Source organism: Equus quagga, chromosome 17 (genome assembly GCF_021613505.1).
Source record: "Equus quagga isolate Etosha38 chromosome 17, UCLA_HA_Equagga_1.0, whole genome shotgun sequence".
Lineage (NCBI taxonomy): Eukaryota > Metazoa > Chordata > Mammalia > Perissodactyla > Equidae > Equus > Equus quagga.
In genome coordinates, this window is record NC_060283.1 from 52,733,493 (window position 1) to 52,760,165 (window position 26,673).

Genomic DNA, 26,673 nt, shown 5'->3' on the forward strand with positions numbered 1-26,673 from the left:
TACATTGGGTTAAATAAAATATGACCAATCTGATCTTTATTTTTTAAAATACTCTATTAGAAAATTGAAATCACATATGTGGTTCATGCTGTATTTCTATTGGGCAATGCTGCTCTAAACCAGGGGTCAGCAAACGATGGTCCGGGGGCCAGATCCTGCCCACGGCCTGTTTCTGTATGGCCTGTGTAGCTGGGTGCAGATTTTGCATTTCTAAATGGTTGGAAATAAATCAAAAGAATGACAATTCATGACACGTGCAAATTATATGAAATTCAAATTTCAGTGTCCGTAACGGAGTTATATTGGAAAAGAGTCGTGATCATTTGTTTCCAGATTATTTATCATTATTTTCTCACAACAGCAGCAGAGTTGAGTAGTTTCAGCAGGGATGTCCTGACCCATAAAGGCCAAAATATTTACTATCTGGCTATTTATAGAGAAAGCTTGTCGCCCTCGGCTCTAAACCCTTCCTTTATATTTCTCCACAGGACACACAACTATCGCTTCTCTCATTACATGATCGTCTCAGCAGAGGAGTACGTGCTTCTCTGTTGTTCGGCGAGTTACTGCCAGCACCTAGAACATGCCTGGCGCCTATGAGGTGCTCGATAAATACCTGTTGAATCAATAAACGTTAAATATCCACATTTGGGGGGCTGAGTGGGAAGCACCTCGTTATTTAAAGAATGTGAATTACCACTACAACAACCTCCTGTCTCTTTTCTCAGCCAGAAAAGCTAAGGCTGATTAAGACCCCCGCAAACCCGCACATCATGATGTTGGAAAGGAGACACTGACCCTCGGCCTGGTCCCTCCCCCGGGTGGGAGACCGAGATGCTGCCATAATGACAAGAGAAGCACAGGCTTTAAAAACGAAATGTCTTATTTTATTTTAATGAATTCCGTGATTTTTAAATGCTTTTTTTGCCCCTCTTATAGGGGAGAGGTGAAGCTGTCCCAGTTATCAAAAAATTCAAACCTCCTTTTCTTCAGTGGACTGCCCGTCGACGTGCTTTCATCCAGGGTGTCTTCTGTGTCCTGAGAACCACTTCCGGGGTCAAAGGACTCCACTGCCTCCAGGAGCTCCATGTCACTTCCGTCTTCCTCAAAGGACTTCTGGAATAGGTCATAGATCTTCTGCTGCTTTGGGTCCTTCACCACGGAAAGAAAAGAAAACATGAAAAGAAGCTGCTAGGCTCCAACAAACTGACTCTCCCTTTGCTGCTCTGGCTGGCGAGAAGCCACAAAGGCAAGGGACCAGGCATCCTATCACGTCCAGCGCTGCCCGACGGCCAGTGCAGACCTGCCAGGAAACTATTCATCACTAAAGCAGCCTCACCGCCATGGTGTCTGATATCTTATCTTCCCGGCTGCTTGGTGGGTAAAGAAAAAAAAAAGAAATGGTGGTGAGAGCATCAGAGAACCTGATCTCATACTACAATTTATGTTGGAAAGGTTTTCTCCCTTCTAACTTTGCAAATCAGTATTTCAGTATTGAAATAGCTCCCAAAATCTCACTTCCTCCGAAGCCTTTCTCCGCTGAGCGGTTAGTTCAGTCGTAGTTCACCTGCCAAATCAGTGTGCTTCACCATGGCTTATGTCTAATTTTCAGGATGGTTAATAAAACCACACATACTTAACATACTGACAAGTAGACACCTGTACCTGTTTCTGACCATCTTAAAGTTACAAATGCCCACAACTAGAATATACAAGTATGTACTGGGGGGCTTTGGGGAGAAGAAGAAAAAAGAAGATTGGCAACAGATATTACCTCAGGGCCAATGTTTTTTTTTTTAAAGTTACAAATGATCAAAATGCCCACCCACTGCACCTATGCATTGACAAGAGTCTAGTATCAAAATCATGCCCAGTGGTTACAACCACAACACACGATGGGCTCGCTATCACCCCTTTGTTGACCTCTCCTAAATCTAATTCCTGATCGTGATCATCTGTCAATCCAGAGGTACATTTTCAATATCTCCACTGACATCTCAGCCCTGGTAGTCTAGCTTAAGACTAAGATTCGGCACTGTTGCCAGTGCAGCCCAGGTTCGTGTCCCAGTCAGGGAACCACACCACCTGTCTGTCGGTTGTCATACTGTGGTGGCTGTGTGTTGCTGTGATGCTGAAAGCTACACCACCAGGATTTCAAATACCCCCAGGGTCCCCATGGTGGGCAGGTTTCCATGGAGCTTCCAGACTAAGAAAGACTAAGAGGAAGGACCTGGCCATGCACCTCTGAAAAAAATCAACCATGAAAACCCAATGAAGAGCAGTGGAGCATTGTCTGATAAAGTGCTGGAGGGTGAGAGGATGGTGCAAAAAGACTGGACAGGGTTCAGATCTGCTGTGCACAGGGGCTGCTAGGAGCTGGAATTGACTCGATGGCACCACCAACCACAAACTGACATCCCACAGTTCCCTAACACTAGACTTGTTTGAAAGCCAAAACCCTCTCTCCTCTCGCGCCCACATCCTTAAACCAGCTCCTCGTCCAGAGAAGCCTAGTTTTGACAATCTACCAACATTCTTATAGTCTCCCCAGCTTGACATCCCCAGGGGATCCTGACTCTGTATCTCGTATCTCAAACTGGCCCCCAGTTTGTTTCTCCCATCTGGTCCCTCCCCGACACTTCACAGCCACGCTCCTTACTGGCCAGATCACTTTGTCCCTGTGCGGATTTGCAATGGCTCGATGGCACTGCCCGCTTCGGGCCTCCTCCCACTTCAATCCCTGACAGGTCCCTGTCAGGCTCACACTATCTTTAAGGTTTTCCTGTCACATCCTTGGGTCCCCCTGTGTCTACCTCATCAAGTCTAAAGCTGCTCCCCCAGCTTTCCAGCCTCTTTGTAACCAGGTTCCAACATGACTGGCCTCTCTTCCTTCACAGAAGCCCTCCACACTACTGAAGTGAAGTTGCATGAGAACTGATCACGGGAGCTGGTCACGTAAGAACTCCAGATTATTCAGTTAACCTGCAGCCTTCATTCCCTCGCCTTTCAGACAGGAAGTGATATTAAGGTCATTAAGGTCAAGCCCACACCATCCACGCGTCCTCCTCTGGGACGGCCTCATCAACTTCTGTCTGAGCAACTGAAATGTCCAGGAAATGCTACCCCGCCAGGCAGCCTATTCCACGCAGAAATAATGTCGACATGCCCTTGATTATGACAATGGCAACACGGTGTGTTAACGTGGAGCGAGCAGTGGATGGAAAGTTTCAAGGTCAGGGAAGTATACTTCACTTCCCCTCTCAGAAGGCAGCTTATCTGAGAGACATCACCTCTTTCACTTTTGTCTCCTACATAGGAAGCAACATTTTCTAGCCCCATTTTAATAAAAAAAAATAAATTGATATAATTATTAATCAAAATAAATATTGATAAATCCCATTTATATTATCTTGCACTTGCATTTTAGGCAGAAATTCTTACCTAATTCAGAGTAACTGAGGGTGAGGCCAGTATGAATAAATGAGTTATAAGTAAACATTCTTATTGGTCGAGAATCATTTAAAAATAAGGCTCTTTCTTTTCAAAGGGCATATAATAACCAAGGCTATGTCAAAATATCTGCCATTCAACTGAATTAGTTCTTTAAAAAGCTCAAAAAATAAGGTTATTTTAAAATTGGCTTATTAAACTGTCTATATCTATAAGGATAATTTACACTCTACACTTAAAAAAATATGATCTCGGAGTCTTATTTATTCCAATAATTACATTTGGAAGAAAGGTGCTAAGTGAATGTCAATGAAAGATGGAATTCTCAGATTCTTAAGTCTTAGCGTTACCTACAAGAGTCTGTTGATTAACTCAGCGTCTGAAGCTCAGTAATTCCACAGGAGGAGAGGTGCCTCATTTCCATCAGGCCACCTTTCTGGGTGAGGCTCAGACCTCTGTCCAGGCTCTTGCTAGAATCGATTCACTCGGGTCCCCCCAGCAGGCAGGACCTCCCAAGTTCCACCTTCTGGTCAACTGCCTGAGCTGGGGAAGTCTCTGTGCCTCCTGCTCCTCCCCACTGAGTTTCACTAAAATGGAGGAGGAAGAGGCCGTGGCGGCCACTGGGCTGCAGTGCTAGGCCTGGGCAGACTTGCTGAGCCCCGGCTGTCCTCTCTGGAGGCAAACAAGCCTTTGTCCCAGCACCTCTGACAAGGCCCATGTGGTCACGGAAGGAAGCTCACCGGCCTCTTACTTTCCGTGATAACAAGAGGGGCTGTCACAGAGGGAATGCTGGCTGGGCTGGGCAGCCTTCTGCTTTGGGCTGGCTTCACAGGACCTGTGACGCGGGCAAGTCTTACTCTTCTGCATGTCTCTGTTCACCCCTCTATAACGTGGGGAGACCCAGAATAAAACGCAACAACAGAGGGGGCAATATGTTACCTAAAAGCGACACCCTATTTTGAACACTCCTACTCTGTGCTTGGAACACGTTCCTGTCGCAGCTGTGTGTGCGGCGTTGCTATGTACGTATTGCAGTAATTCAAAAGTTGCCATGGGGAGCTTTCTGTCAGTTTCTAATGGACTGATGGAAAATGCAGCAATTAAAAGCCCTGGTTTTATGAGAATCCAGAGGGCATGTCAGAAGCAGGAGGAGGATTTTCCATAAAGGAAGGTACATATGGATTGAACTGAGAAGGACTGCAGGCCATCATTTTCAGCTCCTGGGCTGGGGGAGGTCCCCAGAGTGATTCACACCTTCCCACTCAGACCCCAGGGCTGGGCAGATGGCTTCACGCCTCCCTCCACCCCAGCGGGGAGAAGCCATGTGCTAGTGTTACCTTGTAGAGGTAATCGGTGGCTTCTGTCATTTCTGAAAACTTGGTCTCAGAAAGCCCGGCTTCACTCAGAATTTTAATCTTCTCTTGAATCAGGGGCCTGTTCGGGAGAAATGAGCTGCAGTGAATACAACCCGCACAGAACCAGCAGACTGAGTGAAACGCCGCCACCCTCGTCTTTCTTACGGGATTGCGACATGCTTACTGCTTCACCTCTTCGCATGCCTTGAGGCACAAACGCCCATCCTGAAATAATGGCCCCTCTCTACTGTGCACCAACCAAGCTGGGCTCATATCACCAGGTTCAAAATTCTTTCTACTGGAAGACATGCAGGAAATAAAGGCTGCCTCATTACAACCAATCTTGAACCTAGTGTTGTTATGAGCCACCCAATTAACAAATCTGCTACACAAAGCGGAGGGGGGGTGGGGGCGTGCAATGTGCACACATTTAAAGGTAAGACCCGTTAGTCATAAGCCTGGGAACAGAGGCGAGCAGTGGAAACTAAAGAGAGAATCAAGAAACTGCCTATCAGGAAAGGGGATGGGATTGGGAAGGAGCATTCTGGGAACTTCTGCTTAGGTAACAGACATGAACCCCCAGGGTTGGAAATGTTACCCCTGCTCTGCTAACGAACCCTAAATGGCCCAGGGTGAGCCACTTTCTCCCGATGGCCCAGCAGCAGCACTGTAAGATGTGACTTTATCATACCAACGTGTGTGACAAAGGGGGACAGGGGCCATCTCAACAAGTGCCTTCACAGCTGGGAACAGTGTTTCACAAATGAAATTCCATCTACACTTCACCACAATCAGTTCCCCTCCCATGTCTCAGACCAGTGGGCAAGCAGCCACATCCCCTTATGCCTACACGATGTCCTCATGCACCCTGCAAGCCACCAGTGAGCACTGTGACGGGGGCCACACGTGGTCATGAGAGCGGGAGGCATGACTAAGGGTCTTCTGTGTGGGTCCCGAAGACCTTGGCAAAAGCAGAAGCACCGAGGGAGCAAAGGAAACACGACATCGGGTCAACTGTGCTCAACCCCCACCGCCGGGCCACGGCCGGCCGTACCAAAGGTAGTCGTCAGCTGTGCCTCTCGCCACGAGGTAGTGGATGCCCACAGATCTCGACTGTCCGATGCGGTGCACCCGGTCCTCAGCCTGGATCAGCACCTGCGCAGCCAGGGATCAGGATGCATGCAGGTCAAGGCCCGAAGTGGCTCAGCCACCACTGCAGGCAGCCCCCTGCCCCCGACCCCATGTCAGCCCTCTCTCCTCAAAGCTCTTTGCTGCCGTGTCCCGAGCCTCTGTCTACAGGAACCCGTCATCTGACAAGAGAGAACCAAACAAACGCTGCCTGGGGAGCTAAGTCTGCAGCTGGATGGCTGTGGACGGCCCTTCAGGGCTGGGCGTGGTGCAGGTCCTGCGATCCTGCGACAGACAGCGGCTTCGGCCCTGCCATCAGGCTGCAACGGAGGGCAAATGAAGGAAACCTGGCTCGCTCCCACTCTTCTCTCCACAGAATAAAAAGTTATCTTCTAAATAAACAAACATATCGCACCCAAGGGAGAAGCCATGTATGATTAGGGGGTAGGGTGGTTTTTCTATATAGTGGCAAGCCCTGCAATAAATAAGGAAAACCAAGAGCCCTGTTTCTATTACAAAATGCCTTCAACCTTGAAGTTACCCATCATTAAAGCAGTCACCGACATGACCCATGTGGCCAGTGAAAGCCACACGATGTCAGAACTTCGGAAGGGAAACAGTCTCTTTCTGGAGCTCAGCAGAAAATTTTATGAGTCCAAACAAATGTCTTCTACCTGTTGTCCCAGCCCTCAGCTGATGAGGTAAGGCCAGCGGGCACAAGGACCATGCTCAGGGAACACCATGGCGGTGGCCCGGTTTGGCTCATTGGCTAAAGCAGCTCACAGGGATGGTTAATAAAAGGGGCACCTGCTGGCAGCCTGGCCCCCTGCGCTCTGCCTGCTGCTGCCACGCGCTCCCCTTCAGGGACAGCTGTGCACTTGAGCTGTCTGTGCCCCGACTTCCTCAGGGAAAGATGAAGTCTAAGATTCCTTCTAGCCTTTAATCAACTTCCGTTTTCCCACTGATGAGATGGAGTCTGTCATCCTGCTTCCTAGCAGGTCGTTCTGATGACCTAATGAGGAGCCAGTAGATGTGCGAGTGCCTCAAAGGCGCGAATACTGACCCGTGGAAAGTATAAACACGGAACCGGCGGAAGAAGATGAACCCGGCACTAGGACAGCTCGCCGGCTCCCTCCTCCCCGAGGCCATGAGCACGCCCAGGAACTCAAGTCTGCTGCGACCCTTACCCCTGGGTTCCAAAACAGTTCAGCGAACACCACCAGGTCCGCCGAGGAGAAGGTGAGGCCCATGTTGGCAGCGGTGATGGACAGCACGGCGACGGCGTGCCTCTCGGACAGCTGGAACTGCTGGCACAGAGCCTCTCGGTCTGCGGAGGAGGTGGCGCCATCGATGCGGATGTGCTGCACGTGCTGCAGGGACAGGGACGGAAACGTGGGCTGGGGCTGCGGGAGAACCACGCTGCTCTCCTCGCTCACCCCCCGGGGGCGTCGTTTGTCACTTGATCCTGCTCCCGGGGCTTCTTTTCTTTCCAATTGAAATTTGTGTTGAGATAATTGTAGATTCACACGCAGGTTAAGCAACAATACAGAGATTCCTTGCACATTTTGCCTAGTTTTCCCCAATGGTAATGTTTTGTAAAACCATAGTATAAGTTCACAACGAGGATATTGACTTTGACCCAATCCACGGGTCTTACTCAGACCTCCCCAGTTTCACTTGTATGTCTGTGTGTGTGTGTTTTCTATACAACTTTATCACTTAAGTTCTCATGTATCCACATTCACAGTCACACCGCTGAGCAGTTCCAGTACCACCAAGATCTTCCTGTAGCACTTTCATAACCACCCCCACCTCCCTCCGGCTCCCTCTGCTTCTCCCCAGTCCCTACTAATCTGTGATGCATTTCCACAATGTTTCAGGAATGTATTATAAGTGGAGCCAGACACTGTGTGACCATTGGGGATGGCTTTTTTTTTTTTAACTCAGCATCATTCCTGGAGATTCAGCCAAGGGGCTGTGTGTATTGGTAGCTCATTCCTCTTTACTGCGGAGTCACATTCGAGGTACATACGGACTACAGCTGAGCCATCCGCCCACTGAAGGACATCTGGGCTGGTTCCATCTTGGGCTACTACAGATAAAGCTGCCACAACACTTGCACGGGTTTCTGTATGAACATAAGCTTTCATTCCTCTGGGCAAATGCCCAGGAGTCAACTGCTGGGTCATATGGTAGCTGCATGTTTATTTTAGCTTATTTTCTTTTAAGAGGCATTTATTTATTTTTTCTAATAATAAACATTTTAAGGAAAACAAAAAAATTAAAATATTACCAATGTATTTTTTTCCTGTCACTCTTTTCTCAATGTGTATAATAATCTTTTAAATAAAAAGTTTTATATCCTGCTTTTCTTCAATAAACATGATACTGGAAATGAAATTACTAAAAAGCTTTCTAAAATATGATTTTTAACGGCTATATATTTCCTTATCAGCAACAGTATAATTTAACCAGTCATCTATTTCTTTACACTTGGGGGATTTCTAATTTTCACCAAAAAAGGATGGGTTGGCAAATGTCCATCGACAGGAGAATGGATAAAAAATTGTACATGTACACAAAGGGATGTTGGTTAACAATAAAAAGGAATGCACTGCTGATACACACAACAATAGGTGCGAATCTCAAAACATGCTGAGAGAAATCAGATTTAAAAAAAAGTGGACACTGTATGATTCCACATTTCTATAAAGCTCTAAGGAATGCAAATTAACCTATAATGACAAACAGATCAGCAAGGCCTGGAGATGGAAAGGCGGGAGAGACAGGAGGATCGCCAAGGGCACAAGGAAACTTCCGGGGCTGATGGCTGTGTTCACTATCTTGATTCTCACTCAATTATACACTTCAAATACGTACAGTTAACTGTATGCTAATTATACGTCAATAAAGTTAATAAAATATTCAAAAAGGATGGATTAAAATAAACCTCGTCATGGTTCTTTGCCCATATTTTGTTATTTCCTTAGACTAGACTACTAAAAATTGAAGTTGTGTGGTCAAAGAGAAAAACGTAATTTAAGGCTCTCAATGTAATCGCCAAACAGCTTTCCAGCAAGTAACGCATGAACACGTCCAGCTCACCGCGCTGTTGTCAACCGGGAGCACCGCACATCTCCAGAATCCCTGCTGACGCGATAGGTTAAAAAAAAGTAGCTTGTTTTAATTTTCATTTATTTGATTACTAGTGGAGTTGAATTTCTTCATATTTCAGGTTCTTAAAGGATCCACTGATCTCCACAAAGTTAAGAACCACTGATCTACATCATTATTTTTTATGGCTGAATGGACTACTATTTAAAAGTACACCTACTGATGAATATTTAGGTCTCTAAATTATTCAATATCATAAATAACACCATGACTAATATTCTTTTATATAATCTTTCGGACTCGTTTGGTTATTTCCTCAGGATAAATTCCTAGAAGAGGAGCTTGGAAAAATTAGTGTGCACATTAAAGTTATTGCCGAATTGCCTTGTGAAAAAAAAAAGTACCAAGTGTTCAAAAAGAACTGTGATTTAACCACTGTGTATGTGTGTGACAGAGTGGATCCACTTTTTAGGTAATCTGAATCAATTTTTCCTTTGTAATTTCTTTCATTGTTTTTATGCTTAGAAAGTCATTCCTCTAACTAGTCATCAGCTATATGTTCGTCTATATTTGCCTCTAATACTTCATGGTTTCAAGGAGCTTTGACTCATCTGGAATTTAATCTAGTAAGCAGGGAAATAAAGTTTCATTTAAGTTTCCCCCCCTCCAGTTACCCAAACTTTATCTGTTAGTAAATTAAACCTGATTTGTGATGACTCCTCAATCATGCATTTGTTTTTAATTTATACTAAAGGGCTACCCCTTATTCCACCACCTGGCCACCAGCTCTGGGACCAGCACGTCTGGGTTTTATCAAATTTTACACTGCGCAGCCTCTCCAAGTCTTCAGCAGTCTCTACACTTCTTGCTGAGATTAGTAGTAGCTACTTTATACTTTTTGTTGCTGTGAACCTACCTTTTTCCCCTTATATTAACTAATTAGTTATAGCTGGTACATAAAAAAATGCAAATTACTTTAGTCTATTTCTTTGGAGTCCAGGCAACCTACTAAACTCCTATGCATTCTAATAGTTTTCCAATTAACTGTCTTGGGTTTCTTGAAAATAGAAACAGCTCTGATTTTTCCTCCCAGGGATTATAGCTTTTAATTCTATTGGCTGGCTTTCTGCATCACATTATTTGAATCCAGGTAGATTAATGGTCCACCTCTAAAATTTCCAGAAAAAAAATACAGGAGAAAATCTTCATGACCTCAGGTAGGGAAAGATTTCTTAAACCAGTCACAAAAACTAAAAAACATATCAGAAAAAATTAATAAACTCAAAATATATTATAACTAAAAATTAAGATAAAAATTTAAAACTTCTGTTCAACAGAAACTTAAAAAGATACAAACATAACTGATAAAGAGTTAATAGCTAGAATTTATGAAGAATATTTTCAAAACAATAAAACAAAGACAAACAATCCAAAAGAAAAACAGCAGAATATTCACAGAAGAGAGCCTGAAATGACCAATAAACACATAAAAGGGTACAGCTTTTTCTGGCAGCCAGGGAAATGCAAATGAAAATAAGAATGAGATGAGATTTCATCGGCAAAAGCAAAAAGTCTGATAACACTAAGTGTTGATGAGCACGTACAATAGCAGAAATCCCCAAATGCTATTATAAATGTGACTGACACCCTGGAGAGCAATTTCACAGTCCCGAGGAGAGCTACAGGTGAGCCTACCGATGAGCGTGCCCAGGCACACCTGTGCACACACGGCATACCTACGCGCGCACACACACCCACGCAAACATATTCACACAATAGCCAAAACTGCAAATGCAACATCCCTCAGCAGGAAGACGGATACACTGTGGCACTCATCCAATGAGATACTGCTCAGCAGTTACAGTGAAAGAACCACACCTGTAACACTGTAGAGAGAAATCTTAAAAATAATGTTAAACAAAAAAGTAAACTGCAGGATGCTTACACTATGCTACCGTTTATGTAAATTAAAAACTACACAAGGGAACACCACATATTGTTTAAAGATACACACTTCTAAAGTATGACAATATGGAGGGGAAGGACTTAAGGATAGTGGTTATCTCCCAGGAAGGGGAATGAACTAGAGGACTACACAGGAGGCCTAAGTGTTACATTACCTAAAAAATAACATTTGAAATAAATATAGCAAAACATTTAATGTATTAAATCTAGGTGGGGGCCATATAGGTGTTTGCTGTGTATTTCTCCGTAATCATCCGTATGTTTGAAATAGTACATAAGTGTAATGAAAGATGAAGGAAGAGAAAGGAAATTTATGGTCCTAGATTTAACCACAAATGAAAAAGGAGGTGAAAATATGATGTATTTAGTTTTAACGAACATCCTTGGAAATCCTAGATATTTCTCACTCAATTTAACAAGAACTATAAAACTATACTGAAGTCTGTACACTGCCATGTACAATTAATAAAGCCACTTTGACAGTAACAAGGAGGAACAAAAGGAAGGAAGAGAGGAGGATGTTCATACAAATACTTGTCCCCACAAAACGATTTTTGCTGCCTCCTCTCTTGACCGTTGTGCAATTATTTACACAGAATAATGCAAGACCCACTGGCAGATGTTCCTAAAGCAAGACTCCAGGGATTTCTGTACAGAACACGGAGGAAGTTAAAGGACACTGCTGGGAAAATATTTTGACCCCACCGTGGTTCTACAAGCAAGAATTCTTCAGAAGTCTTCAGCGATGTTTCAGGAAACCTGATCTCACTTCTTGGCTCAGAACAACTGAGCAGGGGACACACAGACAAGAACAGCATCCTGTGTTGAATTTCAAAGGGGCTTACCTTTCTCTCAAGCTCTTTAGTAATTGCATCCAGAACCACCTTATGGTGTGCAAACACAAGAAACTTCTCTCTTCCACTTTCCAGGAGGTCCAGGATATATTCACTGCATTCGACAATGAGAGCACAATAAATTAAGCACCTACTCATCCAGTTGAGATTAATTACTGCAAACTGACTGCATCTATAGCATAGATCTTCAGAGTACCTGCCCTCCCCAACCCACCTCCCGCTTCTCTAGGGCCAACTTCCCCCCCCGTCTCCCATACATCATGTCAGTCGAATAGAAGCAGCAAAATTGGGAGCTGTGGGGAAGCCACGTTCTGCCACAAACAGAAAGTTCTTCTGTACTTTCTGGTTATCTGCCACACACATATAAATTGAGGCATTCTTATGTTTCATGTGTCTCTGGTATATTACGGAAACATTCTTATGACCTGGGATCATAGGAGATAATTGAGTTTGCACTTGGGCTGCTCCTATCATTATATTGTGTTTTCAATACAAACTGAAGTGTCGTCTACAGATCTGAAAATGCCTGGCAGGGGATTAAGGGATTCTTGACAATAATCAAATTTCTGGAAGTGTCATATTGAGACAAAAGTAGTAATACAGAAGAGACGGTCAGGGGAAGCTCTCCAGCTCCCTCCCACATTAGACTACAAACTACAGGGCCAGCAGCTAAGTCAGTGGTAAGTGAATTCTTGTCCGAGGGAAAGGAATATGGGTAAAGGACTTTATCTGCTTGGTCTTCATTGTCCTGTTAATAAACTTCTCTCCTCTATCCACTGTGTTTTTTCTTGACTTCCCAGCCCTTATCTTTAGCCATGGCCTTAAAGGAAGGCAGCTACCCCATGGGGAGGAGAGTCACCCAGTCAGCGGACCTTGCTGACCCTCAGTCCCAGACAGGTCACTGCTCCTGCACAGGGAGCGGAAAGCGTCCCGACCACAAGGAGCACTCGCTCTGCTTGAGTTCGTCCCCACACGTGCATGGGTCTGGACAGAGAACAGACACTGCCCTCCTTAGAGAAGGACAAAGCTCAAAGTTATCACAGGCAGGCGGTGGAAAGGTAAGTGGACTGCCCTCTAAGCATCAAGAATTACTTTCAAACAACACTATGGCCAACCAGGGCATGGACTTGAGTTCAATTTGTGAATTGTTGGTACTAATAGAATCTTCTTCAATTAGTTTGAAAGACATAAAATTTAGCATGATATAAGCAAAAAACTTTATTGCTACAGCATCAAAAAGTCACAAGGCCATAAAACCAACTTGGCCAGCTCATAAACACCGCAGGCCCAGCCTTCCTAACGCTCTCTCCCCTCTCTATCTCAGGCAAGGCTCTGCTGCTCTGCGCTTCCCAGCATCCCTGTCGCCAGGCTGGAAATACGTGCCTCGCACACCGACCTTGGCTTTATGTTGAAAGAAGTCCACTCAAATGAAAACAAACAGCAAAAAAGGCAAGAAAAACAACTAGCAGAGGAAATTGGGGCTTTAAGATTTTATAATCTAATTTCTACTTACTATCTGTGTGACTCTGAGGTCCAGAGATTTAAGTGAGATTTACTCAGTTTCTGCATTTTAACAACAGGGCCAATGTGACATATTCTACTGACCTCACAAAGAGGCTGTAAACGTGAAATGAGTTAACAGATCTCAAAACTGTTGGAAACTATAAAGCGCTATACAAGTTATCATGGAATTCTGAGAAAGTATGTATAAGGTATGCAATGGACTGATGTCTGTGTCCCCCCTAAGATTCATATGTTGATTAGGTCATGAGATCTAATAATTCAGGACTGGCCGTCATGAATGGGATCAGTGCTGTTATAAAAGATCCCAGAAAGCACCCTCGCCCCTTCCACCACGTGAGGATGTGGCGAGAAGATAGCTGTCTGCAAGCCACGAAAAGAGCCCTCACCAGACACCGAATCTGCAGGCGCCTTGATCTTGGACCTCCCAGCCTCCAGAACTCTGAGAAATAAATGTCTGTTCTTTAAACCCCCCAGTCTACGGTATTTTTGTTACAGCAGCCTGAATGGGACTAAGACAAGGTACGACTACAGTTTATTTATGAGGTGGCAAAATGGTTAAATGGGTGGTTCTGGACGTGGAATTCTGTAGGTCACAAGCTGAGGGGCAAGGGAAAGGACCCTTGCCAGCTGTTACTCAGCAGCACAGGAGAAAGGGGTTGGTGGGGGCAATTCAGATTTGTTTCTGAGAAGTTCCCAGGCCATAAAAACCACATCTGGAGTTCATTAGTCTCGTAACAGTATCATAAAAGAAAAGGGCAGTGCCTGGAGGGTGAAGGGGAGCCAGCCGACATCCCGTGGTCTTTGTGGACAACCTTAGATTTGAATAATGCAGCGAACTCCCCCTCTTACCACATTTAAGGGTGTGGAGGGAGAGGCTGGGGAGGCCGGCACATCTGGAGGCCGAGTGAGAGGGTGGGGCAGCCTGTGTGTGTCTCAATCTATCCACAGAGCTCGGTCCCCACTGGCAATTTGGCACTGGCCAACCCACACTAAACTCACTTCCACTGTAATTTAATCACATGGACCATTACCCTGCCAGAGTCTCACAAGAATGTTAAACAAGAGGAAGTTGGGAAACTGCCGTCATTAGAACTGCCTCAAGGTTCTGCCACAGCGAGATGTGAACGTGAGCGGGTTTCCCCTTCTTTAAGAAAGGTGACAAATTGAGATTTTTCAAGTCAGTGAAAATTTTAAGCATAGAAATTATTACTTCAGCCTTAGTTTATAAGGCAGAAGGAAACATAAGAGTGACAATGGCCACTCGCCCAAATCTTTTGAACGAACTTTGACATTTGCCTTTTCTATGTAGGTAAATAATAGCTGGAACTTCATGTCTTTGGAGAAGACCAGAGAATCCTCGTAAGGCAGCCTTTCTGGTCTTCCACGAAACCCCTAACTTTTACCTACAGGCAAGTGACCACGGTTCTCCTGAGTAAGAGGACAAGCTCCCTTGAGTGTCTGGGTCAACCCCAGCCTCCTTGTAAGTGGGCGGCTCCAGCTCACAGGGTAAGGCAGGATTTCTTAGGGATGGCAGGCACATCCTGGCAGCACGCCGTGACAGGCCTACTTACGCCCGGGGGGATGAGGCCAGGGTGCCCTCAACTTTGTACCAGAGGCAGCTATAATTCTAATCTCTGATCCTGTCTTACACAAACTGCTCTCGCAGACTGGTCGTTGGTGTTTCTTTTTAAAGATGAGAGAGCAAAGTCGACACTTGGTGACCACTTACATGACGCATGGAATTTTAGCCTCAGCTGTTCTGTTGAAGAAGAGAATGAGAGCCTCCTTTTGCTGCTGTTTCTGTGGAAAGAGAAATCAAGGGGTTAAAGACTCCAACTCTGAGAACTCTGGGATAAGCTGACGTAATTATCGCCACTAAGAGCTTTACAATTCCTAACGCTGACAGCCAGAGCCAGGAGACCCTGACTCATCCACTTACTTTAGCCAAGCTATCAGAACTGTCTGGACTCTGGTTTTGTCCTGGAGACATGGCATTATGGCTCCTCCATCATCCTCGGAGAACTGTTGTGAGAATCTAACGAGGCAAGGCACTTGAGAGCTCTCTGGAAAGGCATTTAGGCAGGGCTCCACCACGGAGACCAACCTCCTGTGATCAGCTGAAACGCTGCCTCGCTAGGCACCTGCTTACTCCGCCTGGTGACAAGTTGCACACGACGTTCTCCCAGCATGTTTTTTGCCTCCCCCTTTTTTTCTGCCAAGTTGTGTCCGTACCTGACTGATCAGGCTCACCTCTGTCCAAAACTTACTGAATTAATTCGAACTGATCCCAACTAGTCTATTCTGGTATCATCTCAAAACCATTATTCACATGTTTTTGGCTTCTGTCCCTCATAAGGTAAATGACTTCCCAGAAGAAGAAACCACATTCTACCTATAGTTTGCATCTAAATAAATCCTAATAAAGAATGCTAACACAGGAGATGCTCACATAGTTTCACAATAAGATAACATCTATTCACTCTGGGCTCCCAGAGAGGAAAAATAGTCTTGCCACCATTGGTAGGGCAGCCATCTCCTCGCACTAGCAAGCATGAGAGCATAGGTTTATATATGCCCCCACTTTCTTGCACATGGGCCTATGAGGCCAGTGATTGACATGACACAACTTTCTCACGGAACAAAGAAGTGACCAACAGAAGTAACCTCTGTGGTCGTGAACTCACTCCTAACTCAGGAGAGCAGCCTGCGCCAGACTGCAGCTTCAATGACTGACAACGTCAGGCGGTGGGAAAAGAGGCCTGGTCAACAAAGCTTCTGGGCTTTAAACACTGCCTTTCCACTAGGTCTTAAGGAGAAAGAAGAAAGGTTCCCAGGAGACACAGGCATTCGTGGGGACACTGACAGGGTAGTGGATCCACCTCACGTTCTACGTGTTGTGGCAGTGGCGGCCACCACCCCTCCTATTCTGTGGCCGGAGTCCAAGTGAACCACTCACACTTCCTGGGGACAAGTGGAAGAAGCGACTCCATGGCAGTGTGTCTCAGCTTGTTTCTCAGCCACAGGCCCAGGGTAGACTCTGACAAGGCTCTGGACACCACACAGCCTTTCACCTGTGGCCACTGAGCTCACAGAGTTCATGAGATCTATTCTGTCCCCTCAAAGGGTCCCGTGCAGCAGGGGAGGCCTTCTAACCTAATGTGGTCCCCAGTAGGATGCACTAAAGGGACAGAGCCAGGCTTCCATGTGATGACCTCACCCACAAAGTGTATGCCTCAAACCGACCACCCCCAGTCTATAACTCAGTCTCTAATTTTACTCTGTGTCCTTCAGAGACCGTCGTTCCTCTTGTCAGGTCCATCCCTCCCAGCCACACTCCCGCTTCACACTTGCTAAAAAGAAAGGGAAAATGGTGAAAAGCACTTTCAGAACCTTTCCCCAAGATTTAACACCTGCAGCTGAAGCAGGTGTGAGCAAACAGACACCTTTCTTATCCACGGCTGGGGGGATGGTGCACTGGGCTAATCCTTCGGGGAACAATTTGTCAACTTGCACCAAAAGCCTTCAAAATACGCCCACACACTATGACCCAGCAACTTACTTTTTAAGATTTATCCTCATGATATAATCGATGTTCACAAATTCATATGTAAGCTACTCTTTCAGTGTAGTATTACTTAGATCAGGGAACAACTGAAATAAGTGTTCAACCAAAAATGAATGGCAAAACTATAACACAGCCATATGAGAAAACACTACACAGTCTTTAAATAGTCTATCAAAAGAATCTATGTATCAAAAGAACATTTAACATGGAAAAAGGTTCACGATGCAATTTTGTAATCTGGTTTCTTCCCCATGTGATGTATGTTTATATGATCCCAATTCTGCTTTGAAAACACCTATAAATGTATATATAAATAATATAAACTTTAAAGCAAAATAGACATACATTTTATGGAAAAAATATCCAAATGATACCTGGTGAAATTATGTGACATAAAAGATGAGTGAATCTTTTTTTTTTACAGTATAGTACTAAAAAATGTTTAATAAATGTTACTTATTATAAGTAACTTTCTTTATTTTTCAGGTTTTATACAATAGACATCTATTGTATTTTTAACGTGGGAGAAATCAATAGTTTCATCTTAAAAAAACCTCCCCAACACTGGGTAGACATAATACAAGTCTATTAATGATCTCATCTCTTTTCCCAGACACAGGCCAGGAAATTTTAAATAACCTGCATTCTTTGTTCCTGCCTCCTAGACTTCTATTAAATTAGATCCACTGGGGCTTTGAATTTATTTTTCTATCTTGGAAATTTGAATGGATGGTCAAATGGCAGAAGGGTGAACTGATACTGTCACCGGGACGTCTGCATGGACTTGTTTCATTTTTCTGCTCTTGGTCTTGCTGGTCAAAAAAGGGCTTTAGACAAAAGATGATTAGAGTCAGCTTTTCTTAGCCCGTGTGGAGATATCTATTATTTCAGCTGAAAACGAGACGAAGCTTTCGTTGGACGTTATATTTTATAATTGGCTGCTTCATCTCGGCTTCTGTGATCTCAAGCTTTTTAGAAAACGTCTTCCTCAAGATGGGAAGGTGTGAGAGAACAAAGAAAGAATCACTTGTTGGCAGGTCAGCAGAGCTTTGCTGGAACCACCATAACGTGCAAAATTGCAGGGAAACGTGGGCCCGAAAAGCAACTATAAATACGGGTCTTTCTATAGATTCACACGGCCTCCTTATTTGACTAAAACCTTAAAATCATGATTCCCCACGGTTTTGGGTATCTCAACTCTTTCAACTCAGGACTGTATACCTGCCCAGGGTTTGGAGGGGACGTCAACTCCTTACTGACACTGGCTCCCCTTCCTGAGTTAAGTGAGGGTGGTGCCCCCGATCGGATCCGCACTTTACAGATTCACCAAATTGGTGGCTTTAGAGTAAGAAATGTTCTGATGGTCTAAAGCACGAAGCTCATAAATTTGTTTTCTACCTGGATTTTCCATTATAAAAATGAATTTACATTAAAAAACACAAAAGAGAACCAAATGTTCAAGGATTTATCTTACTACTGTTAGAACTTAGTATCTGGCTTCAGCATCACACTGAAGGCAATGTGTTACCAACTCGATTTCTCTCTTTCAGGGACAAACTCTTAATTTTCCTAGGACTCCATGGAGGCAGATACTGACTCTGCATCAATGGACTGAGAAGAGCTCTAGGCACCTTCTCATCTGGATTCTTAAAGAATCACACTGCAGTTCAGCCTTCACTTTCACATTTGCAGAGTCTTCTGACAAACAGCATTAAGACTCTGGTATGCAGAAGCAGAGACGACAATCACACAACAGGTGGGACTTACAGCAACTGGCACTATCCTTACACACTTTTCCAGCAGGAAGCCTGGGAGGCAAGTTGCGGCTCTCACTCTTAGGTAAGAAAATATCCAAATATCCCCCCAAATTTAAGGGATTTGCACAGCTACCAGAATTTATAAAACACCCAACATTCCTGATTTCCATGGCTCAGCCTAGATAATTTGCCGTCACTGTAAACCCAGAAATTAAACTTTCAGGTTACATCTGAAATCATCTTTGTAAACAGCCACTCATCTACCTTGAAGAATTCTGCAAGTCGGCAAAACGTTTAAAAAATGCTTTCAAACTTTGCTGCGCTAAGTTCAAAATTCCCATTACTTCTATTTCATTCTGTTTCATTTTCTTTTTGGCCATTCTGCACAACTTACAGGTGCCTCTTGGCCAACTTAGGTGACTTCCCTCCTCATTTCAAACACCCACTGTCTGCTTCTCCAGTTGTCTGCATTGGCTGTTCTCATCCCAGTCCAGGAGGTGGACTTCTGGGGAACTGAACGAGACGTGCTGGACTTACTTCCACCCCACACACAAGGAACTAAAACAGAGCATCATAAATATCCAGTTCTTTGCATCTAAAAATATCACACATCTGAATTTTTTCCATTAATATATTTGCTATATTTGTTCACTGGTTTTCTTGTCTGGTAGAGTGCCAGTGGGCAAAAGTTAGCAGACATTAAAGGTTTAAGAAAGTTGAAAAAACTTAAAATTGAGAAAAAAATTTTTCCAACCATTGAATTTTTCTCTCTAGAAATCAGAAAAAGACCACCAAGACCGATTTTACCAACACAATACCCTGGTTCTGCTAATGAAATACAATTTGAGAACCACTGGTCTACATGTCCACATCAACGTCGCAGAACTTGTGTGAAAACCCCACAACAAAGAGATTATGCCTGCTCATTTCCTGCAGACCATCTACACGAATAATTGTAATACAGCATAAATTAAATCCAGCTTCACAATTTACCAGCTCATCCTCTACCCGACCCTCTGTTTCTTAGAAGTTACCAGCTAGCCTCTCTCATCACATAGTAAAATAACGTCAAAGGAAAATCACACATTCTGTCGCCTGTCATTCTTATTTATTTTGTAACCTCCCAGAAGGCTGGGATCTCATCTAGATCTAAGTGCCTTTATACGGGGTAACATCAAGCTCAGATAATACTTTATGATAATGTCAAAAAATGTCAATGACTGCTATTTTCTTGACAATGAAAACTGCAAGATTTTATCCCAAGACGACAGAAAAGGAGCTGGTGTAGATTACTCTATAGCATTCAGCACAGGATGACACTAAAGAGAGATAGGAAAGTGTTTGGAAAAGATAAAACCACCATAGTGGAAAGAGCCCTAAAATACAGGGGTGACAGGCTTAGTCACAGGCTCAGCTCCTCCACGGAGCAGTCATGAGGCCTCAGCTCTGCCACGGAGCAGCCATGAGACCTTGGGCAAATCATAATTTCTATGAGCCTCGGTTTCCCCCAATCATAAATGACCGTAACAAGGATTCAAAGGGTTAAGAGGGTCTGAAAACTCTACTTTTATATAAATGTTAATTTGTCATTTTGACTAAAGCAAAGGACATGGGATGGTGAGAGGGTTAATGTATATATCAAATACATGTAGGACGAATTTCCAACCACTGTCACTAGACAGAGGCATTCTCAAAATACACTAAACTCCAACTTTCTTTGAGGGATTCAGTATATATATCACCATCCGGCAGTTGGCCCGGGGTTTATTTTTATGACCATCCATCAGTAGCGATCTACTCAAGTATAAACTGCAAATTAATATGACATTTGGAAGCAGACTAGGCAGGCTGAGTAACAAACGGGCTCGCTGGCCTTGCCCAGGGACGGGGAGGTTGCGGAGAGGCAAGTTCAGGGACCGCCTGGGGTCTCCACAGAGCCCCTCCAGGAAGGAGCACCTGTGACACGTTGACTTCCCAATACCCGTCTTCAGCCCTGGACTCACAGTCTTGTTCTTGGTGGTCATCTCCTTGGCTGCTGCGTCCAGGGAAGCTCTGGCCTTGGCGTTGATCCGGCCCGGGGCAACCACCACCATCTTGCGCTGCTTGGCTGGAAGCTGGGAAAGGACGTCGGATTTGAGGCGGCGCAGCATGACCGCCTCCTCCAGCAGGAGCTTCAGCTCCCCAAGGTTGGAGGAGCCTGAGTAGTCCCAGCCCCAGGGCATCTGCGGAGGGAGAACACGGCGTTAGGCTGTCCAGGGCCACATTCACAGGGCTGTGACCTCCAGGTGGTTTCTCTCCTCACCACCTTCTCTTCCCTTGGCTTTGAGCAGAGAACGTCAAGTGGCTTTAAAGAATGAATAACATCCCATATAATACAAATGAGAAACAGGAAGGAGAAGGGAAAAAAGTCAGGAACGAGGGGAACGAAAAACACCTATCATGGCATTCCACAATTTCGCACTAAGCTTTCTAGCAGCGAACGCAAGGCGTAAAATGGTTTGGTGTGCATTATATTAAAAAGCAAACAAAACACTCAGCTTGCCAGACTACTGCTACGTACTTAATACAGAAATAACCTTCCCCAGGGCTCATGCCACAGAGTCCACTGGACAATGTAATACGTGATGTTGTCAGTAATACCTTCATTTGATGAGATTTACAGGGATTTAAAAAGCTGGGGTTGCTCAGAATGGGTGACACATCAGGTGTAACACAGCACAGGTAACTGAGCGCTGGTGGTAGTAGTGGGGACCAAAGGAGCCGCTCAGAACATGGATTTCTGCTAATCCAGCTGAAGCCAGCAGTGGGTTCTAGAGTGCCCGGGCAGCCCTTCATAAGCACGGCTCCCTCATTCGGTGGCACATGGGAAGCAGTAAGCAAGAATGTCTACTCCCTGCCACACAGCTAGAGATGTTACAATTTCAATGAAAACCCTATCCTTCACTAACAATCTGACTGGAAACAGGACTGATTTCTACAGTCTTACAGAAAAATCAGGGAGCCAGGGTGTCTGCTGCCTTATATTTTCAGCCACTCAACTCCCTTCCTGCCTTACGCCTCCCCCACGCCTGGAATGTGAACTACCTAGGGTAGGGGCTAGGAGTGTTCATTTTTTTTTTTTCGAGGAAGATTAGCCCTGAGCTAACATCTTCCGCCAATCCTCCTCTTTTTGCTGAGGAAGACTGGCCTTGAGCTAACATCCATGCCCATCTTCCTCTACTTTATATGTGGGATGCTGCCTCAGCATGGCTTGATAAGCGGTGCACAGGTCCGTGCCCAGATCCGAACTGGCAAACCCCAGGTCACTGAAGCAGAGCGCGTGAACTTAACTGCTGCGCCACCAGGCTGTCCCCAGGCTTGTTCATTTTTGAGGGCCAGTGGACACAGTATAACTGTGGAGACATGGCAGGTGTCCTACAAACCTTTGCTAAACTGCGATATAGCAAGAGATGCTCAAAGGTGGAGAAATAAAACGATCAAAAACTGCTTCTTCTATTAAAAAAACACTCAAACCAATGGAAGTTTCAGCCAACGCCTCTGCTATGGGGTCGAAAATGAGCTCAGTATGGGGCACTCTCTTCAGTGGCATCTCCTAATCCTAGAAGCTGCCCGCCCCGCCCAGCCCCAATATACAAAGCAGCCCTGGCCTACCAGCTACATTAAATAAAAACTGTTCTGGGGACAAGTAGATATAATTAATTTGGATATCACACTCCTAAGTTCTAACATTGTCAGCTCTTAATCTTGTGGGTTAAACTCAATAATACCAAAGATTTTAAGTTGGACTCTGGAATAATCACAAGCCAGCAAGGTTTGGTTGAAAACTAACCAAGTACCAGGCATGGGGCTGGGCGGAAGAAAGGCTATGAAGAGGAGGGGACTGTCTGTGTTCTACTGGGTGACATGGGGCGGGCAGCAAGGAGGGAAAGGGTGAATCTGAGGACGGCATGAAACTGGGGGTGATGGTGGTCAGAGATGGAGCACAGGAAGGGGCAGTTTGGGAAGTAAAGGCAATGAATTCCATCTCGGCCCCTTCCATCACTAGCTGAACATCACCCCACAGGCCCAGACAGGCGAGGACAAGAAGAGCCTTTTCAGAAACTGGATCATTTGCAAACAGGATAAAGGTGCAAATCACACATGAAGAGTTTTGAGGGACCATGAAAACTATATACAATCAATCTAATCTGGTCCACGGGGAAAGTGCATTATAGATTAAGGAAGTGTATGGCTTTAAATACATTTAATAACTGAGAACTTATCTGCCTCAATTACCAGCTAAAATTGATTTGCAATTAACTTTGCAAAGCACTACAATTTACATTATAAGTACTTTGTTTGAATATAAGTGGATAGTTTTAAAGTATTTGAAAATTTCTTTTAAAAAAGTATTTAAAAAATAAGGCTGACAATCTTATTCACATCATGAACTTGCACAGCAAGGCTTTTCCCTCTCAGATGGTATAGGCAACAAGTGAGCCAGTGAGCTGCAGCCACTTCTCCAAAGTGTCAGCGTCTCAGATGCAAACAGGGGCTTAGGGATATTTGTGACTTGATCACAAAAACAGGAATCTTCAAGGTCTGAATTAATGAAGTTTTAGAGTCCAGCTAGTCCACTGTGGCAGAGGTACTGTCCACAAGAAAAAAGCCAGGGGCAGCTCAGCATTGGCTTCTGGGTTTATGATGTTACAGCAGACCAACCAGGGGAAAAGGAGAAGCGACGTGCACTTGAGAGGGGCTGAAGTCCGGTGTTCTAATTCAGGGCCAGTGGAACCTCATGGGAACAGAGTTACGAGTTGGAGAAGTCTGACATTGCCAGACAAAGGACTACTGTTGAAGGATGAATTCACCGCCCTGGCCATAGTTTTGAAAGTACAGATTAGAAAGAGAAGTTAGTGAGCCTTCCCTTCTGGTTTTCAGATCGTGGATGTTCCTGAGCCTGGATCAGAGACAGTTACTCAGGGCTCAGGACGAAGATTCGAGTCAGCCCCAGCCACACCCCGATTGCCAACATGACACCGACTGGGACTTCTGCGTCTATCCATCACAGCAAATCAAGATCCCAGCACACAGATGGGCTGCATTCCACTTGTGGGTCTGGAGAGAAGGAAGGAGGCACCAAAGCCAAGGAGAAGGCCATAGACTGTGCTTCTCAAAGAGACAGCAGCCCAATCCCAGAAGGAAACAGCTCAGCTGATCAAGGAAGACAATGAACACCCAAGCAAACAAGGAGCTGTCGTTGGGTCATCATCACTTGGGTTATTTTTGGGGAAGAACACTGGAAATATGTACAGGCTTTCGCCAACCTGATTTATGGCTGCCTGACACTGAGGCCTCTCAGCTCAGGCCAAGAAACACGCTGAGTCCACCAAGAACACACTGCTGACCCGGAAGGGAGAAACGACAAGGAGAAAAAAAAACTCCTGGGGGCTCTGGTCATATTCTACCACACTTTGGGTATGGCCGGCTTCTGCAGAACCATGGCAGAGAGGCCCACTTCACCCTGCAGAGGGCAGAGGGCAGAGGGCAACACGCAGGAACTGAAGGAACTATAGAAGGAGGAATTTGTGGATTACAAGTCTCAGAGGAAGACCTAACAACTGCTTGGGGCACAGCCTCCTTGGCCACCCACAGGTTGTACTAGCCTGGCATACTGTGAAAAAGCAACGGCCAACATTATTAGTGCCCAGGGTGACAGGGCATCAGATCTGATCAGGCTACACCGAGGAAACCGCTCAGGCGGAGCAGCTGAGGAACGCGACCAGGCCCTCGAGCACCCGCAGCAGGTCCATTCTGTCTGTGGTTCTTTGTTCTGAAGTCAGCCCCCAAACCGCAGGGGCTAGTGTGCTACCAGCCTGGGCTTATGCCATGTCTGGAGAGGCCCAGCAGAGGGAGTCTCAGCAAAACTCACCTGCATCAAGAGGGAGAGCACGCACAACATGCACGTGACCTGTGACGTAATGGTTGAGAAGGAAATCCTGCGATAAGAGAAAAACACTGGCTCCCCCCACCCTCCTCTCAACCCCTGACTCTTGTCCTCTGGCTTACAGGACAGAAGGTTTGTAGCAACTAGAATTTTCTTGACCTATATTCAAAAGTGAGGCATCTAGATGCAGAGGAAAGCCAATTGATGAATTTATCCTTCAACAGCAGTCCTTTGTCTGGCAAGGCCATCCTTTTGAAAGTGAGTGGCTTTGAAGACACGCAAAGGAACTGGTAAGGACACTATCCAGTGTCCCAGCTCAGCTGGGTTGATCAGATTAATGAACACTGATGGATTCAATGGTCCATCAGGAGGAATTTGGGATTTGCGAATAATGCAATTTAAAACACTTAAGAAAGGTTGATTTTCTCTGCTTATAAGTCCATTTCGGTGTATATTACCTTCTCGTCACACAAGAGGGAGGAAGAGAGAGAGAGGAAGAGAAAGGAAGAGAAGGAGAGAGATGGAGAGGCAGGAAGGAAGAAAAGAAGGGAAAGTTTTGCATCCTACTTTTTTCCACTCTTGTATTTCTCCATGTCATTAAAAAAATTTTTTTTCAGTTAAAAAACAATTGAGGTTTTAGAAACTGAGATTTTGATTGCAATGGTACTTGTGCGTACAAGGCCTCCTGTGCCATTTGTAGAGAACTGAAGCTGCTCAGATTGTAGCTCCTGAAGGACCTGCTCCATTGGCACCGTATTCCTAGAAACACTTGCAGGTCAGAGGCGTCTGGCCTGCATGATTCACTACAATGAGTAAATACCTACGAGCCAGGCTCACTGATGGGAGCCCTAAGGCAGCTCAACCAAGTTCCCACTCCACCTGCTCAAAGGCTTCCTCTGTCTTTTTTGCACAGAGTATTTTTTCACTTTTCCAGGGGATTTTTTTCAGACTCCCCTCACACTCCTTCACCGTCTCATCTCCTTTCTTCCCTGTGCTGTGGGCCTCGGCCTCGCCGCTAGCTCCCCTCATGGCCCTTCTCTTGGGCTAGAGCTGTTGGTTCTCAGAGCTCCACACACCGAAGCATTAGCCACTGGTCCCTTTATTGCGAAACACCAACCTGGAATCACCACAAGCATTAAAACTGGGAGGGGCTGTTCTCATCGACCCCTTGGGGTCACTCCAAGGTTAGTGTCAGGGGTAAAGCAGAATACAATCTTGGTCCAGCTCCCTGGCCAGCGCTCTTCTGATCATACCAGGGCTGAAGAGAGGGAGCAGGAAGGCCGGGGAAGGGAGAGAGATGGGGGCGCTGGGAAGGAAAGGGGATAAATACCCGCTTGGCGTCACAGTAGCGAAGTCCAAAGGCATGAAACTGAGGGAAGAAAGTTGGCTTGACCGCAAGGATCTGTGTGTAGAGCTCTGCAGGCCGGGACATGGCTGGCGTGCCCGACAGTAAGATCACCCGGTTGGCCACCTAGAAAACAAACAGCCAGAGGTGCTGAGAATACAGAGGAGCACACAGGGAACATCCCAAATGTCCCAAGGAGACAGGAGCTGGACACCCCCAGGAACAGCAAAGTGCCCCAGGAGCCAGCACGAATGCCTGTCGCTTCCTGGACACTCCGACTGCTGGCAGTTCTCCAGTTTCCTCATCTCAGAACCAAGCAGATCTAGATTCCTAAGGCACCGCAGACTGGCCTCACTGCAGAGCTCTGTGTGGCCCACAGCCTGGGAACTCTCAGCAAAGGTTCTATGACCAGAGAAAAAGAGTGCACATGTTCTGAGGACCTCACGGCGGGACCCCTGTAAGCAGCTGGATGTCACCTCCTAAGCTGCCTTTGTCGCACTCTCTGCCCATCTCTGTACTGGCACCTAGCACAGTACGCTAAGTTCTACCTCATCTGTCTCCCTCACTAGACTGCAAGCTCCTGGACACCAAGGACCAGTCTCTACTTTCTGTAGCACAGCACCTGGGACGAAGTAGGTAATCAGTGACTACTCTCTGTATGCTGAAAAACATTCAGAAGGAAGACAATTA

At 45.5% G+C, this 26,673-nt stretch overlaps 1 protein-coding gene across 4 annotated transcripts in view; it reads right to left on the minus strand.

The window, feature by feature from the left end:
• Positions 1-878: 878 nt before the first annotated feature.
• The window catches only part of SMARCAL1 (SWI/SNF related, matrix associated, actin dependent regulator of chromatin, subfamily a like 1), a 53,596-nt gene continuing 27,801 nt past the window's right edge, over positions 879-26,673 (minus strand). For all 4 annotated transcript variants that reach the window (XM_046644023.1, XM_046644026.1, XM_046644024.1 and 1 more), the window contains exons 11-18: positions 25,969-26,109; positions 20,716-20,934; positions 15,120-15,190; positions 11,858-11,960; positions 7,121-7,303; positions 5,860-5,960; positions 4,788-4,884; positions 879-1,152 (exon numbers count right to left, since the gene is read on the minus strand). In XM_046644023.1, the coding sequence (XP_046499979.1) occupies positions 934-1,152; positions 4,788-4,884; positions 5,860-5,960; positions 7,121-7,303; positions 11,858-11,960; positions 15,120-15,190; positions 20,716-20,934; positions 25,969-26,109 (1,134 nt within the window). In that variant the 3' untranslated portion in view covers positions 879-933. The remainder of the gene's footprint in view (positions 1,153-4,787; positions 4,885-5,859; positions 5,961-7,120; positions 7,304-11,857; positions 11,961-15,119; positions 15,191-20,715; positions 20,935-25,968; positions 26,110-26,673) is intronic.